At 43.1% G+C, this 18,092-nt stretch overlaps 1 protein-coding gene across 1 annotated transcript in view; it reads right to left on the bottom strand.

The window, feature by feature from the left end:
- Nucleotides 1-2,351: 2,351 nt before the first annotated feature.
- The window catches only part of ehd4 (EH-domain containing 4), a 25,129-nt gene continuing 9,388 nt past the window's right edge, over nucleotides 2,352-18,092 (bottom strand). Inside the window, exons 4-8 of the mRNA XM_034562844.1 lie at nucleotides 12,041-12,207; nucleotides 11,821-11,954; nucleotides 10,861-10,972; nucleotides 8,417-8,581; nucleotides 2,352-4,947 (exon numbers count right to left, since the gene is read on the bottom strand). Coding sequence (XP_034418735.1) covers nucleotides 4,390-4,947; nucleotides 8,417-8,581; nucleotides 10,861-10,972; nucleotides 11,821-11,954; nucleotides 12,041-12,207 — 1,136 coding nt within the window. The 3' untranslated portion in view covers nucleotides 2,352-4,389. The remainder of the gene's footprint in view (nucleotides 4,948-8,416; nucleotides 8,582-10,860; nucleotides 10,973-11,820; nucleotides 11,955-12,040; nucleotides 12,208-18,092) is intronic.

The following is an 18,092-nucleotide window of genomic DNA, read 5'->3' as shown; positions in this document are numbered from 1 at the left end:
CTCGGGATTTGTGAGAAGTTCTTCCGGAGGTGGGAGTTGAAGACCTCCCGGACAGGATCCTCTGCCAGACGTTCCCAGTTCACCCTCACTACACGTTTGGGCTTGCCAGGTCTCTCTAGCCGAGTCCCCCGCCATCTGATCCAACTCACCACCAGGTGGTGATCAGTTGACAGCTCTGCTCCTCTCTTCACCCGAGTGTCCAAGACATACGGCCGCAGATCAGATGATACGATTACAAAGTCGATCATTGATCTCCGGCCTAAGGTGTTCTGGTACCAGGTACACTTATGAGCCACCTTATGTTCGAACATGGTGTTCGTTATGGACAAACTGTGGCTAGCACAGAAGTCCAACAACAAAACACCATTCGGGTTCAGATCGGGCAAGCCGTTCCTCCCAATCACGCCCCGCCAGGTTTCTCTGTCATTGCCCACGTGAGCGTTGAAGTCTCCCAGGAGAACTATGGAGTCGGCAGGCGGCGCCCTTTCCAGGACCCCTCCCACCGACTCCAAGAAGGCCGGATACTCCGAAATGCTGTTCGGTGCATAAGCACAAACAACAGTCAGAGCCTTACTCCCCGCAACCCGTAGGCGCAGGGAGGCGACCCTCTCGTTCCCCGGGGAAAACTCCAACACAGCGGCGCTCAGCCGGGGGCTCGTGAGTATCCCCACTCCCGCCCGGCGCCTCTCACCCTGGGCAACTCCAGAAAAGGACAAAGTCCAACCCTTCTCCAGGAGCTTGGTTCCAGAGCCCATGCTGTGCGTGGAGGTGAGCCCAACTATATCTAGCTGGTACCGCTCCACCTCCTGCACCAGCTCCGGCTCAGAAACAGTGACAAGGAAAATATTATGGCCTTCCATGTTTATGCCAAACAAGTAGCAGGACACTGCAGGGAATCGAACCCCATCCCAGTAAACCAGGAGTACCATTACCAGTGCCTTTTGCTTTTTGAGGCTACATGGGAGGTAAAGCAAAACCTGCCAGTACCCCCGACCTGCGAGGAGGAGCGAGGACCTGCACATCGCTGCTCGCAGCTTTAATTTATATGATTGTAGCGGCGTTCCGTCGGCGTGGTTCTAGTTAAGCCGCTAAAAGAGCTGCAGACACGTTGATGTTCCTTCCTTACGCGAATAAAAGAATAAAACTGAGATTGTATCCTTCCTTTCGTTCTGTTTTTATTTGATATAGCAAAAAAAAGCGTTACTACGTACACAAAATAAATAAACTCTCTCTTATATCATGCGATCTGCTTCGGTAGGAAAACGATGTTCCTCGTGCCTAATGCAGCTCATTTCTTTGCACCTGCTGCTGTCATGACGTCATTAAAGCTCCGTCCAGGGAGCACCTGTCATTAACATAAATTCTTTCCGTAATTCAGAAAGCAAATAACACACCGAGTTGTCCCTGATCCGATGTGAGGTCCTGGGACAGGGATTTCTTATGTGTACAGATTGTAAAGCCCTCTGAGGATCATTTGTAATGTGTGACGTTGGGCTACACCAGGGGTGGGCAAACCTTTTGGCTCAGGGGCCACATTGACTTTTAACATTTGACAGACGGGCCGGGCCAGTATCAGATGGATGGAGAGCAGGGGCGTTTGTAGGATTCCAAGAAAGGGGGGCTAAGCCCCAAGGGGAGTGTCCCCCTGGTGAATGTGGGCCCCTGATATCCATTGTTTCTGTTCATAGATTGATTCATTGTTTCTGTTCATAGATTGATTCATTGTTTCTGACAAGTTCATAGATTGATTCATTGTTTCTGACAGTTCATAGATTGATTCATTGTTTCTGACAGTTCATAGATTGATTCATTGTTTCTGACAAGTTCATAGATTGATTCATTGTTTCTGACAAGTTCATAGATTGATTCATTGTTTCTGACAAGTTCATAGATTGATTCATTGTTTCTGACAAGTTCATAGATTGATTCATTGTTTCTGACAAGTTCATAGATTGATTCATTGTTTCTGACAAGTTCATAGATTGATTCATTGTTTCTGACAAGTTCATAGATTGATTCATTGTTTCTGACAGTTCATAGATTGATTCATTGTTTCTGACAAGTTCATAGATTGATTCATTGTTTCTGACAGTTCATAGATTGATTCATTGTTTCTGACTGATAACATAAGAAACAGAATTTCAGGGTCATAGTGATATTTTCTGCTCATTTGGACACGATCACTGAGATAAAGATGAACTAGTTAAATGTCAAATATGTCATTCAATAGAAACATTATAATAATCTATAGTAATGCAAAGAATAGAGAGATGGGTGAGGACAGAGACAGAGGAGTTGTCGGAGGAAAATGTAGAAACCTAAAATACAAACTGACCTCAAACCAGCAGAAGTATGTGTGTTTGAATAAACTTTATTGGTCTCCGGCTCTGATGACAGGATGAGACCTCTGACCGGTGACACGTTGAAACAACAAGAATACGAAATACATCAAAGTCACAAAAATAAAACCTTTTACATTTCAGACAGATGAAGATTCAGAATTGAAGTCTCGTTGCTCTCTTTTAAAAAACAAAACACGTTACACGGAAAACATTCCCCATTAAATTTACACGTTTATTCACCGAAGTCCTTTATAAAGACTCACATTTACTCCTAAAAAACAAAAAAAACAGGAAGCCGCCCAGCTGCTGAATCCTCGAGGACGACTTCTGTCCCGTCATGAGAACAGAGGAGAGGGAACCGGACCAATCGGCACCTGGAAAACACACCTGGAGAGGATCTTTGAAGACAGGCACAAACGCAGTTCTTTGGTTTTCAGAATAAAAGCTCATTTTAAAATCGTACAGATCTAGTTGTGGTATAAAAAAAAAAAAGGCACATTCAGGAACCGTTTCCCTTTCGTTGAACATGAAGCTCTCTTTCACACGCTGGTCCTGGATCAGTGCTGGGGATCAACTTTTCAGGCACCGCGAGTGATTTTAACTGTTCACGCACATATATTATATTCTTCTTATGGAGGACAACCGCCTTAAAAATCAACAGAAGAAGAAGTAGAAGAAGAAGTTTCTTAATGTATTTAATATTCAAGACTATAATTCATGAACTGGTTATAAGAAGTGAACGTATTCATTGTGAGGCCATGCGTTGGTTTGTGGACGTTTTGAAGCCTCGAGTTTGGCATTTTGGTCGTCGCCATTTTGTTTTGCGTTGGTTCTGAACATGTTGGCCCTTGATGAATGAAGCCGTTTCCATCAGCAGTGGGCAGAGGTCAAAGGTCACCGTTACAATGTAAGGAAACACAAACGGTGGACTGCAGGACGTCGTGAAGTCGTCCCAGGAGAACTGGCGGCGGCCGTCGTCTCCGCCTGGCGCTGTTCAAACAGGACAGACTCTGACCTTTGACCTCTGACGACCTGAGGAAACTCTGGCGTCCTGGATCTGGACTAACTCTGAACCCGTCAGACGGACAGTAACTGCTTCCTGTTCTCAAACGTGTGGACGTAAAGACGACTGGTGACGTCAGCTTCAAGTGTTATTCATCTTTTATTCTGAAAGTCCATCGACAGGAAATGAAACGATGACACTTTGTGGATATATATATATATATATATATATATATATATATATATATATATATATATATATATATATATATATATAAATATAAACTTGTTTTCTCATTATATTTTCGGAGCGAGGAAATCGAAAAAAACTCGTTTCAGTACAAAACGTCGTCCTCAGATCAGTTCATATCTCACCCGGTTGAGGGCGAACATCACGTCTTGCACAGTCACACGGTACACTTTAAAATAAAGCTTCCTGGCCTTCAGAATAAAAGCGGCAAATAATAATAATCATAATTCAGTAAAAATATGACGCAATTTAACGCCGTTTTATCCGCACACACAAACTACACATTATAACCAAACAGAACTAGTTTATACTCCGTTATGTTCAGGAAACTTGTTATAATATTGTATTATTCTGACACTGATTATTAAAGAAGACACTATATAAACCGCTCACACTTTTATTCTGAAGGTCAACGCTTCTTCCTGTGGGATATTTTATATTTTGTTGCCTCCAAATATTGAATAAGTCACCGAGACACTCAGAGGAGGATTACGACGGAAAAAGATTAAGGCAGGAAGTTAAAATGTCTTTTAGACACAGTGTCCTTTTCTTCAAAATAAAAGTCCCCAGATTAAAAGGCAAGAGGAGAAGCTGCGTTTTTTTTCCTTTTTACTTCTTTGTTGAAATGAAATTGAACACACACACACATATATATATATATATATATATATATATATATATATTTATGTGTATGAGTTGATCCGTGTTGGTGGCGAGTAAATCCTAAAACTGACCGTCTGTCAGCTGATTGGTTCTCCAGTGAGTCTGATCAGCAGCAGAAACCCGTGGTACACTCTAGTCCTCGCTGTGGTTGTACAGGGCGTCGGCGGTGGGGTTCTTGCGGTGTGCCGGGGGCACCAGGTGGTCGGGCAGCTCGCCGGGCAGCTCGAAGCCCTCCAGCTTGATCTTGATGAGGTGCTGCGCGAGCGCGAACTCCTCGTCGTCCAGCATGCCGTCCTGGTCGCAGTCGGCCAGCTTCCAGATCTTCCCCAGCACGGTGTTGGGCAGCCGCGAGTTCATCATCTCCTTCTTGGCGTTGACGCCGGTGATCTTGCCGTTGACGGGCATCAGCATGTAGAAGAGCTCGTCGTAGCGGTGCTTCTCGCGGCTGACGATCCAGTCCTCGGCGTCCGCCCCGGCGCTGACGCCCTCGCCGTAGCCCCGGCCGAAGGGCCCGTCCTGGGAGCCCTCGAAGGCGCCGCCGGACACCATCGCCGGCGGCGCCTTGGACTCCTCGTCCCGGATCATCGACATCAGACCGGCGATCTTCGTGGCCAACATCTTGTCCACCGACTCGATCAGCTTTATCTTCAGGGACGGGAACTTGTTGAAGTCGTAGTGCTGCAGCATGTCCTGCAGGAGGAAACATCGGTTATTGATTCAGTGTTGCACTTCCTGTTGGTGGAGACAAAAACTACACTAACGAGTTAGTGAAGTGGAGTTTAGAAGTACTTGTACTTAGGTACTTGTACTTCCTGCTTCTCTACTACATCTAAGAGGTACATATAGTACTTCACTACATCTCCGAGGCAGCGACAACAGAAGGAGGAGATGAGGATGGAGAAGGAGGTACATGTTGTACTTTCTACTGTACTACACCTCAGAGGTACATGTTGTACTTTCTACTGTACTACACCTCAGAGGTACATGTTGTACTTTCTACTGTACTACACCTCAGAGGTACATGTTGTACTTTCTACTGTACTACATCTCAGAGGTACATGTTGTACTTTCTACTGTACTACACCTCAGAGGTACATGTTGTACTTTCTACTGTACTGTACTACACCTCAGAGGTACATGTTGTACTTTCTACTGTACTACACCTCAGAGGTACATGTTGTACTTTCTACTGTACTGTACTACACCTCAGAGGTACATGTTGTACTTTCTACTGTACTACACCTCATATGTACATGTTGTACTTTTTACTGTACTACACCTCAGATGTACATGTTGTACTTTTTACTGTACTACACCTCAGATGTACATGTTGTACTTTTCACTGTACTACACCTCAGATGTACATGTTGTACTTTTTACTGTACTACACCTCATATGTACATGTTGTACTTTCTACTGTACTACACCTCAGAGGTACATGTTGTACTTTCTACTGTACTACACCTCAGAGGTACATGTTGTACTTTCTACTGTACTACACCTCAGAGGTACATGTTGTACTTTCTACTGTACTACACCTCAGAGGTACATGTTGTACTTTCTACTGTACTACACCTCAGAGGTACATGTTGTACTTTTTACTGTACTACACCTCAGAGGTACATGTTGTACTTTTTACTGTACTATACTTTCTACTGTACTACACCTCAGAGGTACATGTTGTACTTTCTACTGTACTACACCTCAGAGGTACATGTTGTACTTTTTACTGTACTACACCTCAGAGGTACATGTTGTACTTTCTACTGTACTACACCTCAGAGGTACATGTTGTACTTTTTACTGTACTACACCTCAGAGATACATGTTGTACTTTTTACTGTACTACACCTCAGATGTACATGTTGTACTTTTTACTGTACTACACCTCAGAGGTACATGTTGTACTTTTCACTGTACTATACTTTCTACTGTACTACACCTCATATGTACATGTTGTACTTTTTACTGTACTACACCTCATATGTACATGTTGTACTTTTTACTGTACTATACTTTCTACTGTACTACACCTCATATGTACATGTTGTACTTTTTACTGTACTACACCTCATATGTACATGTTGTACTTTTTACTGTACTATACTTTCTACTGTACTACACCTCATATGTACATGTTGTACTTTTTACTGTACTACACCTCAGAGGTACATGTTGTACTTTCTACTGTACTACACCTCAGATGTACATGTTGTACTTTTTACTGTACTACACCTCAGAGGTACATGTTGTACTTTTCACTGTACTACACCTCAGAGGTACATGTTGTACTTTTTACTGTACTACACCTCAGAGGTACATGTTGTACTTTCTACTGTACTACACCTCAGATGTACATGTTGTACTTTTTACTGTACTACACCTCAGATGTACATGTTGTACTTTTCACTGTACTACACCTCAGAGGTACATGTTGTACTTTCTACTGTACTACACCTCAGATGTACATGTTGTACTTTTTACTGTACTACACCTCAGAGGTACATGTTGTACTTTTCACTGTACTACACCTCAGAGGTACATGTTGTACTTTTCACTGTACTACACCTCAGAGGTACATGTTGTACTTTTCACTGTACTACACCTCAGAGGTACATGTTGTACTTTCTACTGTACTACACCTCAGATGTACATGTTGTACTTTTTACTGTGCTACACCTCATATGTACATGTTGTACTTTCTACTGTACTACACCTCAGAGGTACATGTTGTACTTTCTACTGTACTACACCTCAGAGGTACATGTTGTACTTTCTACTGTACTACACCTCAGAGGTACATGTTGTACTTTCTACTGTACTACACCTCAGATGTACATGTTGTACTTTCTACTGTACTACACCTCAGATGTACATGTTGTACTTGTTACTACTTCTTTAGTTTCAGGTTGTTAATCTCCTTCCTGTCTCGTATCACCAGATGTGTTGATGTTGAATGTTTGAGATAAACTTCTTCAGGAGAGAGACATTAATGCAGCAGAAACATCAGATATAATAGGAAAACATGTCACTGATCAATCAATAATTTTACTACATGTGTGTGTTTTTATATATATATATATATATATATATATATATATATATATATATATACACACTGGTACTTGTGGTATTAGTACTTTTACTGCAGTAAAGGATCTGAGTACTTCTTCCAACACTGATAATCACACGATGAGACGGAGCTGAGCTGAGAGTCAAACCTCCTGCTTTCTGCAGCTGGACACAGTGTGGCATGACCTCTGACCTCTGAAGAACAACACACACCCACACACACACAAGTCTCCAGAAGAATCCAAATAACTCACAACACGTGTCAGAATGTGTGTGTGCGTGTCATGAGAGTACACATCTCACCAGGGAACCGAGAAATACGAAACACTCTCTCTCGTCAACGGTCCAATAAGTAAAAGTGTAGCTGGGGAACGAACACACACACACACACACACACACACACACACACACACACACACACACACACACACACACACACACACACACACACACACACACACACACACACACACACACACACACACACACACACACACACACACACACACACACACACACACACACACACACACACACACACACACACACACACACACACACACACACACACACACACACGCATCTCTACAGGCCCGACCGACCAGCTGCAGAGTCCCAGCGTTCAGTTCACATTTTGTTCTCAGCACTGGAGGAAGTACTCTGATCTGTTACTGCAGTAAAAGTACTGCAATCAAAACACTCAAGTATTCACACATATCATCGCCTTTATTTTGAAAGGCCACGCCTCCTTCCTGCCCAAAATCAAGTTAAATTGATACAAATGTAACCGATTGTGTTAATCGATATCTGGTATATTCTGGCCGTACTTTTACTTTCATACTTTAAGTACATTTAATTAAATTAATTTCTTTAACCCACCAACGTGATTTTAAAAGCATTTATTTTCTCGAAAACCTTTCGCGCAGAAAGACGACGTCCTCACACTCAGATTAACGATGGTCCTTGAACACATCGCGTGTGAAAAGCTGCCAAAAAACATTTTTATTCTACGCGTGTCATGAGCCGAGAATGTTCGAGAGACAACCAATCAAAGTAAAGAAAGAGAAGGGGGCGGGACTTCCTGTACCTGCATCTTGGTGACGTTGGGGAAGTCTCCGGGGCTGATGTGGTGCTCCCTCTGCAGGATGCAGTAGATCTCTGGAAGCCTCGAGATAAGCTCCTCCTTCTTCTTCTCACGGCCAAAGAGAGACGGCATCTCCTTCTTCAGGTAGCTGATGATGTAAGCGTGCACCTGCAGGGGTTAAAAGAGAAGGAGGAGATGAGGAGGAGGATGGAGGAGGAGAAGAAGAAGAAGAAGGAGGAGATGAGGATGATGATGGAGGAGATGGAGGAGAAAAAGAAGAAAAAGGAGGAGAAGGAGAAAGAGAAGAAGGAGGAGGGGGAGGAGGAGAAGGAAAAGGGAAAGAAGAAGAAGAAGAAGAAGAAAAAGGAGGAAGAGAAGGTCAGCTGACAATAAAATGCTCAAATGCAAAAAGTTCATGGACATTTTTTGACATTTACGTTATGAAAACAATCAAATCAGCTTCTGGCTAAAGGAACTGTTGTTTAAGGTAAAGATGGAGGAGGAGGAAGAGGAGGTGAAGATGGAGGAGGAGGAAGAGAAGAAGGTTAAGGTGAAGATGGAGGAGGAGGAAGAGAAGGTGAAGATGGAGGAGGAGGAAGAGAAGAAGGTTATGGTGAAGATGGAGGAGGAGGAAGAGGAGGTGAAGATGGAGGAGGAGGAAGAGAAGAAGGTTAAGGTGAAGATGGAGGAGGAGGAAGAGGAGGACGGAGGTGAAGGTGGAGGAGGAGGAAGAGAAGAAGGTTAAGGTGAAGATGGAGGAGGATGAAGAGGAAGAAAAGGAGGTGAAGGAGGAAGAGAAGAAGGTTAAGGTGAAGATGGAGGAGGAGGAAGAGGAAGAAGAGGAGGTGAAGGAGGAAGAGAAGAAGGTTAAGGTGAAGATGGAGGAGGAGGAAGACGAGGTGAAGATGGAGGAGGAGGAAGAGAAGAAGGTTAAGGTGAAGATGGAGGAGGAGGAAGAGGAGGTGAAGATGGAGGAGGAGGAAGACGAGGTGAAGATGGAGGAGGAGGAAGAGAAGAAGGTTAAGGTGAAGATGGAGGAGGAGGAAGAGGAGGTGAAGATGGAGGAGGAGGAAGAGGAGGACGGAGGTGAAGGTGGAGGAGGAGGAAGAGAAGAAGGTTAAGGTGAAGATGGAGGAGGAGGAAGAGGAAGAAGAGGAGGTGAAGGAGGAAGAGAAGAAGGTTAAGGTGAAGATGGAGGAGGAGGAAGAGAAGAAGGTTAAGGTGAAGATGGAGGAGGAGGAAGAGGAGGAAGAAGGTGAAGATGGAGGAGGAGGAAGAGAAGAAGGTTAAGGTGAAGATGGAGGAGGAGGAAGAGAAGAAGGTTAAGGTGAAGATGGAGGAAGAGGAAGAGGAGGAAGAGAAGGGGAAGATGGAGGAGGAGGAAGAAGGTGAAGATGGAGGAGGAGGAAGAGAAGAAGGTTAAGGTGAAGATGGAGGAGGAGGAAGAGAAGAAGGTTATGGTGAAGATGGAGGAGGAGGAAGAGAAGAAGGTTAAGGTGAAGATGGAGGAGGAGGAAGAGAAGAAGGTTATGGTGAAGATGGAGGAGGAGGAAGAGATGGTGAAGATGGAGGAGGAGGAAGAGAAGAAGGTTATGGTGAAGATGGAGGAGGAGGAAGAGGAGGTGAAGATGGAGGAGGAGGAAGAGGAGGTGAAGATGGAGGAGCAGGAAGGAATGTAGGAGTTCACAGAGCCGTCGACCCTTCCTCCCAGTCCTTTTGATCGAGGAGTCCACGGTCAGCTCCACTGGGAGCGTCCCATTATGAAACCAGTGAGGGACTGGGAGACCCTCAGGGGGGAGGAGCCTCTGCTCCACAAACCAACCAATGGGTGAGCAGCAGGAAATGAATGAAAACAACCGTCAGTCCTGATGTTGTTGAAGAAGGTGAGGAGGGTGAATGAGGAGATGAAGATGATGGAGGAGATGAAGATGATGGAGGTGAAGAAGACGATGGAGGTGATGAAGATGATGGAGGTGAAGTAAGTAAAGGAGTTGAAGGGGAAGGAGGTGATGAAGACTCACTCTGTTTTCTGATTGGCTGAAATAAAAGCTTCTCCTGATTCCTTCAAAATAAAACTTAGTTAATTTACGTCGAGAAACAACTGAATAAATTAACGAATACATTAATGAATAAATAAATGGATGAATGAATAAATCTATTAATTAATTAATACATTAATGACTGAATATATAAATGGATAGATGAATGAATAAATAAAGGAATGAATGAACATTTTAATTAATTAATATAGAATTCATTCATACATTGTCATTAATGAATAAATAAATATTAATTTATTAATTAACTCCTGAAACTTCATCTATTATCAGAGAGTGCTTTAATTTCCTTTTTTTTCCTCCCCGTCTCTGAAACACAACCAGAACATCCCAGAATATTCCCAGAATTCCTCGTTAAGTCCAAACACAACACGTCACTTCCTGTCTCACCTTGGCCAGCCTCGCTCTCTTGATGAGGTCGTTGAGTTTACGGAGCGCCGCGTTTCTCGGGAGACTCTGGATGTCCTTGAACAGGTCCTGAGACTCCGCCTCAAATAGACGCCTGAGCAGGAAGTGAACGGGTGAATCAATAAGGTAACTCATCAATAAATAAAACAAAAAAATCATACTATAATATCTTGGATGGATACATGACCTATTCATGGATACATATCTGACCTGTTCTCAGTGTTCTGCAGTGTTTTGAATTAGTGAATGAATGAATGGATGGATGAATGACCTGTTGTCAGTATTCTGCGGCGGTTTGGATGAATGAATGAATATCTGACCTGTTGTCAGCGTTCTGCGGCGGTTTGGATGAATGAATGAATATCTGACCTGTTCTCAGTGTGGATGAATGGATGAATATCTGACCTGTTGTCAGTATTCTGCGGCGGTTTGGATGAATGGATGAATATCTGACCTGTTGTCAGTATTCTGCGGCGGTTTGGATGAATGGATGAATATCTGACCTGTTCTCAGTGTGGATGAATATCTGACCTGTTGTCAGTATTCTGCGGCGGTTTGGATGAATGGATGAATATCTGACCTGTTGTCAGTATTCTGCGGTGGTTTGGATGAATGAATGAATATCTGACCTGTTGTCAGTATTCTGCGGTGGTTTGGATGAATGAATGAATATCTGACCTGTTGTCAGTATTCTGCGGTGGTTTGGATGAATGAATGAATATCTGACCTGTTGTCAGCGTTCTGCGGCGGTTTGGATGAATGGATGAATATCTGACCTGTTCTCAGTGTGGATGAATGGATGAATATCTGACCTGTTCTCAGTGTTCTGCAGCGGTTTGAATGGATGAATATCCGACCTGTTCTCAGTGTTCTGCAGCGGTTTGGATGAATGGATGAATATCTGACCTGTTCTCAGTGTGGATGAATGGATGAATATCTGACCTGTTCTCCGTGTTCTGCAGCGGTTTGCCCCAGAAGGATCCCAGATAAACTCTCACCACCTCTGGCGTGTTGATCACTTTTCCCAGTGACCACATGAGGGCGCCATACACCCTCATCAGCTGCTGCGTGTCCACCTGAGAGCGCAGGTGAGGAAGAGGTTATTCCATCTTCCCTAACAACCCGGACGCCGTTCATACCTTCATCATCCTCATCCTCCCACCTGGTCGGCCTTGTTGAGGACGACTCGGATCTTGTCGTCTTGCCCTTTGAAGGCTCGGATGGCTTCGGAGAACTCGTCTGAAATGTCCAGTTTGTGAGCGTCGAACAGCAGAATGATCCGATCCACTCGCTCCCCGAACCAACGCAGGACCTCCGCAAAGTCATAACCTGCAGACAGGAAGTTCATCCTTTCATAATAAAGTCTGTATGAACACTCAAAACCACTTAAATGAACATCACGCTGTATTGAAGAAGACTTGAAAATAGAGATTGAGACCATAAACTAATGTTTACTGATGGAATAAATCAAGAGAAGTGGAGTCATTTATAACCAGTTATTATAGTAATGATGCCGTATGAAGCGTTCAATGAGGGAAATGCAAACATGCAACGGAGAACAGAGAGCAACGAGGGCATGACAGCTGCTACGCTATATCTTTAAGTGTGTGTGGTAGCGGTTTGGGTGTGGTTCCTCTAAAACTGGGTGACACTCGGCTCTGAAACTAAACTGAAACAAAAGTGTTTTCATTTTAACTGGAAACACGTTTGTTTGTCGCCAGAAAATCCTGCTCAGATTTCAGAGATCGGTGTTCTACTTTACAGTGTTCTACTTTACAGTGTTCTACTTTTCTCTACCAAAATCTGATCAGCTCATCGTTACGTTCAGGTGGATGTTTGCGTGAGTAAATTCCCTCCAGATGTTCGTGAGATACGGCGCTCATGAGAACGGACCGGACATGAAATAGAAAAAAGGTTTGTGGATTATCAACAACAACCTCTCAGAGACAAATAAATACAAAAAAATCCGACTGCAGAGACTCAAGAAGAGGAAGAAGAGGAATTATTTAGGAAAGAGGAAGATTTAGGTGAACTGGCCCTTTAAGAGCAAGAAGAGCAAGAAGGAGGTCCGTGAGTCACCAGCAGGAAGAAAGTTCCACTTCCTGTTAGGACACCTTTCAAACTACACTTTAGGTCACCTTCAAATCACACACACAACTACGTCACCTCCGACCCAATCAATCAATTACCGTATCAATGTCTGCGATGCCGCCTTGTGTTGAACAATAGGTTGTATCGGATTTCAACCTTTAACATGGAACATGGCCCTGCTGTCGACAATCACAACAACGGCGTTTGTGGACACGCACAGACACAGACACAGACACACACACACACACACACACACCTGAATAAAAAATAAAAATAATGTTATTTAATAAAAACTAAACTAATGTTGCCTGGTTAAAAAACTGGAAAAAAACAGCCTAATAAATATATAAGTTAACACAAATCATTTCAGTTTTAAAACAGAAAATATTGTTTCAGTTTATTTTTTCTTAAATATTATATTAATAATCTTTTATTATTTATATAGTTTCAGTTGAGGATAAAAAAATTTAAAAAAAACAATCCTGTGTTTGTATTGTGTTTTATGAATGGATCTTTGAGGGTTTTCCACCTTTTCAAAATAAAGTGCGTAGAAAAAAAAGCAAGAAATCGTGAATAAAATATGTGTGAAGGTGTCAGGAACAGCCCCCCCCCCCACACACACACACACACACACACACACACACACACACACACACACCCGCCCCTCCCCCAAGCTTCAGGTTACACCTGCAGGTTCAGGTGAGTGGGTGAGTGAGTGAGTGTGCGGTAAATACATCAACGTCATCAGCCGGTAAACTTCCTGCACCTACGAGAGCAAAAAAACACTTCCTTCCAGGGTCTAATAACGATTCTCGGCTCCTATTAGGATGACTGATTACTCCACTTGTTCCACTTCCTATTCCAAGGGAAACACCTTCAGACGAACAATACTACTTCCTCTTTGGCGCTGCAACTTACTGCATGCATGTCCTGGACCAAAAAAAGAAATGTGTGCAGAGTGCAACAGAGGAAGCGTGACACATGGCGCTCACATCACATGATGCAGAAAAATAAATAAGGTAAATAATAAAACACTCAAAAACCAAGTCACTGCCCACACACACACACACACACACGATGTTGTTTAGGCTACGAACAGGGGACCTTGCAACAACGTAGGACGGGTAAATAAATACTGAGCCAGTGAAGGATTTAAGATAAAAGGATAATGTCGACATGACACTGCAGCATAAGCATGCAATGTGTTATATAGTACATTAGGAGCGTTTACTCAATTTCTAAATGTTGCTAGGGAACTCAAGCAGAGGACTCTGTCTTCAGTGTTTTCCACGACTAAGATGTGACGATGATGACGTCATCAAAACACTAACTGTGACAATATCAACATGTAATATTGTTGGCAAAAAGACCAAAAAATGAGTAAAATAATAATAATAATCCATATCAGGACCACAGTGACACACAATGAGATCAGTGACGACAACAACAGTCAACAGCTGACATTTTGGTTGAAATGTTCACTGTAATCCGATGACAAAAACTATTTTCATTAATTCATCAATGACATAAGGACATTTGACCCAGGACTAAATGGAGAAAAATATCTGACAAAAACAAAACGCAGTGAGTTCATTTTTGTTGTGCAAATTCACAATACAACTTAATTAGTTACGTGAGCAGCAGGAAGTTGTCGTTTGGAACTCAATCTTTTCTCTAATGTCTAAGCTTTTATGTTTAATATGCAACAAATCTGCTCCGGTTTCTAAAGAAGTCACAAAACTACATTTAAATCCAGAAGCGGACGGTTATAACATTGTTTTCTCCAAACTTCTCCTCTCTTCACCGAAGAAGAAGAAGAAGAAGAAGAAGAAGAAGAAGTAGTGCTGTCAAGCTCTCATGTTCTGGAATGAATAATAAAACTTCAAACTCGTATTCCTGCTGCTGATGCGATGCGATGGTGGTCACCGAGTTCATTTACGGGACCAGGACTGAAGCAGACCATTGAAACCAGGAACCAGGACTGAACTGGAGAGGGTGGGACAGAGGAGGACAGAGTCTCTGGGGAAGAAGGGAGGGATTACTGGCTGAAAGCCCGGGAGGACGAGCTGTCAGGTTTAGGAATTTAAGTAAGCGAGGCTCGATCCAACAGTGACTCAATGAAATGCAGAGATTTAAACTCCAGAAGAAGAAGAGAGGAGAGAGATAGAAGAACCAAAAAGTAACTGCGGTACTGACGTTACAGAGGTACTGACGGTACAGAGATACTGACGTTACAGGAGGTACTGACGTTACAGGAGGTACTGACGTTACAGGAGGTACTGACGTTACAGGAGGTACTGACGTTACAGAGGTACTGACGTTACAGGAGGTACTGACGTTACAGGAGATACTGACGTTACAGGAGGTACTGACGGTACAGAGATACTGACGTTACAGGAGATACTGACGTTACAGGAGATACTGACGTTACAGGAGATACTGACGTTACAGGAGATACTGACGTTACGGGAGGTACTGACGTTACGGGAGGTACTGACGTTACAGGAGATACTGACGTTACAGGAGATACTGACGTTACAGGAGGTACTGACGTTACAGAAGGTACTGACGTTACAGGAGGTACTGACGTTACAGAGGTACTGACGGTACAGAGATACTGACGTTACAGGAGGTACTGACGTTACAGGAGGTACTGACGTTACAGGAGGTACTGACGTTACAGGAGGTACTGACGTTACAGGAGGTACTGACGTTACAGGAGGTACTCACGTTACAGGAGGTACTCACGTTACAGGAGGTACTCACGTTACAGGAGGTACTCACGTTACAGAGGTACTCACGTTACAGGAGGTACTGACGTTACAGAAGGTACTGACGTTACAGAAGGTACTGACGTTACAGGAGGTACTCACGTTACAGGAGGTACTGACGTTACAGAAGGTACTGACGTTACAGGAGGTACTGACGTTACAGGAGGTACTCACGTTACAGAGGTACTGACGTTACAGGAGGTACTCACGTTACAGAGGTACTGACGTTACAGGAGGTACTGACGTTACAGGAGGTACTGACGTTACAGGAGGTACTCACGTTACAGGAGGTACTGACGTTACAGGAGGTACTCACGTTACAGAGGTACTGACCTTACAGGAGGTACTCACGTTACAGAGGTACTGACCTTACAGGAGGTACTCACGTTACAGGAGGGACCGACCAGCCTGTCAAACACCTCCACTATAACTGCACATAACACGTCATGTGTGGTCTCATTGTTTCTGAAGGTTAAGTGGACGAAGCTCACTGTTAAAGTGTTTTAAAGTGAATCTAACTGAGCATGAAGACTTCCATAAGTGTGACTAAATAATCTGAACCCACACATGAACTTCTAGAAAACAAACGTGCAGATCAACACATCGACACAAAAAGGGGTCAAATAAAACGTGTAGGCAGTGAACACACACACACACTGTCAGAGCAGTAGCTGTAGTCTGTCAGTGATGCTGCTGATGTAATGTGTGTGTTTAACGTCTTTAACAGGAATTTAAATCTAAATGGTTCCATATGGAGGGAACGCCCCGCTGCAGCTTCCTGTGGCCACTCCCTCCTTCACCCCCCCCCCCCCCCCCAGCCGAAGCCTCTAACGGGTGCTGTCATCACTCGCTTTGAGAGCAGCAGGAGAAACTACATGTTTGTGCAATACATAAACACAGAAAGCAGTGCCTCTTCATTTGCATGTTTTCTTGGGTTCATAACAGCTCAAATTAAACATAAATTTAAAAAGGCAATGGAAGACAATTTGTAGTTAACATGTCTTCTTTTATTCTAGTGGAAAGAAAACATATATGTAACTACTTTGTTTGCGTCTGTAGATTTCTCTGAAATTCACCAATAACTACCATTACAAAATGCCTCATTTGCTATTTTAAACATAAAACTTTCATGGTGATATCTATTAGTTAATTGTTCTAACCTATTCACTTTGAATCACTTCATTCAAACGATTTAACATGTAAATAAAACACGTGGTGTCTGAGCGACACAGTTTTTAAACTTAAAGAGACACACACCCATATAAAAAGCTGATTCATAACAAAAGTTGCATTTCTTTGGCCTCAGTAACATTTCCTGCCTCCTCATTCCAAATGTTTTGCTTCCAGAAATCTTGTTTTGGAAAATCCAGCTCTGCTGACTTTCATCTGCCAGATTTGTAACAACTTCTCCTCTCTGCCCCCCCCCCCCCCCCCCGAGACTCGTCTTCAGTTTTCAGAACAGCCAACACTGTGCAAACTGAAGTGTTATATATAGGAAAAAAAAAAATATATATATATATATATATATATATATATATATATATATATATATATATATATATATACATATGTAAGATACTTGACGTCTCACTGCGGTGATCGTCGTAACAAACAGGACGTCTCTGATCCCCCAAAGCGACGAATGTAGTTCCTCTCATGGCCACTAGAGGCTGGCTCCAAGGCGCCCTCATGGACTTTAAAACAACTGAAGTGATCTTTATGTCTGAGGACAACGGTGTTGTCGAGTCCCAAGTCAAGTACCGAATCAAGTCCCAAGTCAAGTCCCAAGACAGTCAAGACCCAAGCCAAGTACCGAATTAAGTCCCAAGTCAAGTACCGAATCAAGTCCCAAGTCAAGTCCCAAGACAGCCAAGTCCCAAGTCATGTACTGAATCAAGTCCCAAGTCATGTACTGAATCAAGTCCCAAGTCAAGTCCCAAGACAGTCAAGACCCAAGCCAAGTACTGAATCAAGTCCCAAGTCAAGTACTGAATCATGCCACTAGAGGCTGGCTCCAAGGCGCCTTCATGGAAGACTGATTAAAAGTTAAATTAGTGCCAGAGTGCGAACTTTTGTATCAGTCTATTTTATATTCTTTATGAAAATCCTTCTTATTCTGCCTTTAAAGTACATTTAAACTTCCAGTAACTCTTTAAACAAAGTAGTAGCACCACTACATACAGTAAAGGTACATCCATAGGTACTAATGATATGTAGTTACTGGAGATCTGTTGCTGACTGATTGTCAGGATTCAAGCAGATTAGATCAGAAACATCCCGACAGATGCTTAGTGTGTGAATACTGGATCAGTTTCTCTTGGTTTCAGGTCCTCATTCATAAACTCTTGTGGT

Source organism: Cyclopterus lumpus, chromosome 22, assembly GCF_009769545.1.
Source record: "Cyclopterus lumpus isolate fCycLum1 chromosome 22, fCycLum1.pri, whole genome shotgun sequence".
Taxonomy (NCBI): domain Eukaryota; kingdom Metazoa; phylum Chordata; class Actinopteri; order Perciformes; family Cyclopteridae; genus Cyclopterus; species Cyclopterus lumpus.
Note: the sequence above shows the minus strand (reverse complement) of the source record. Positions and strands in the feature narration are given on the sequence as shown.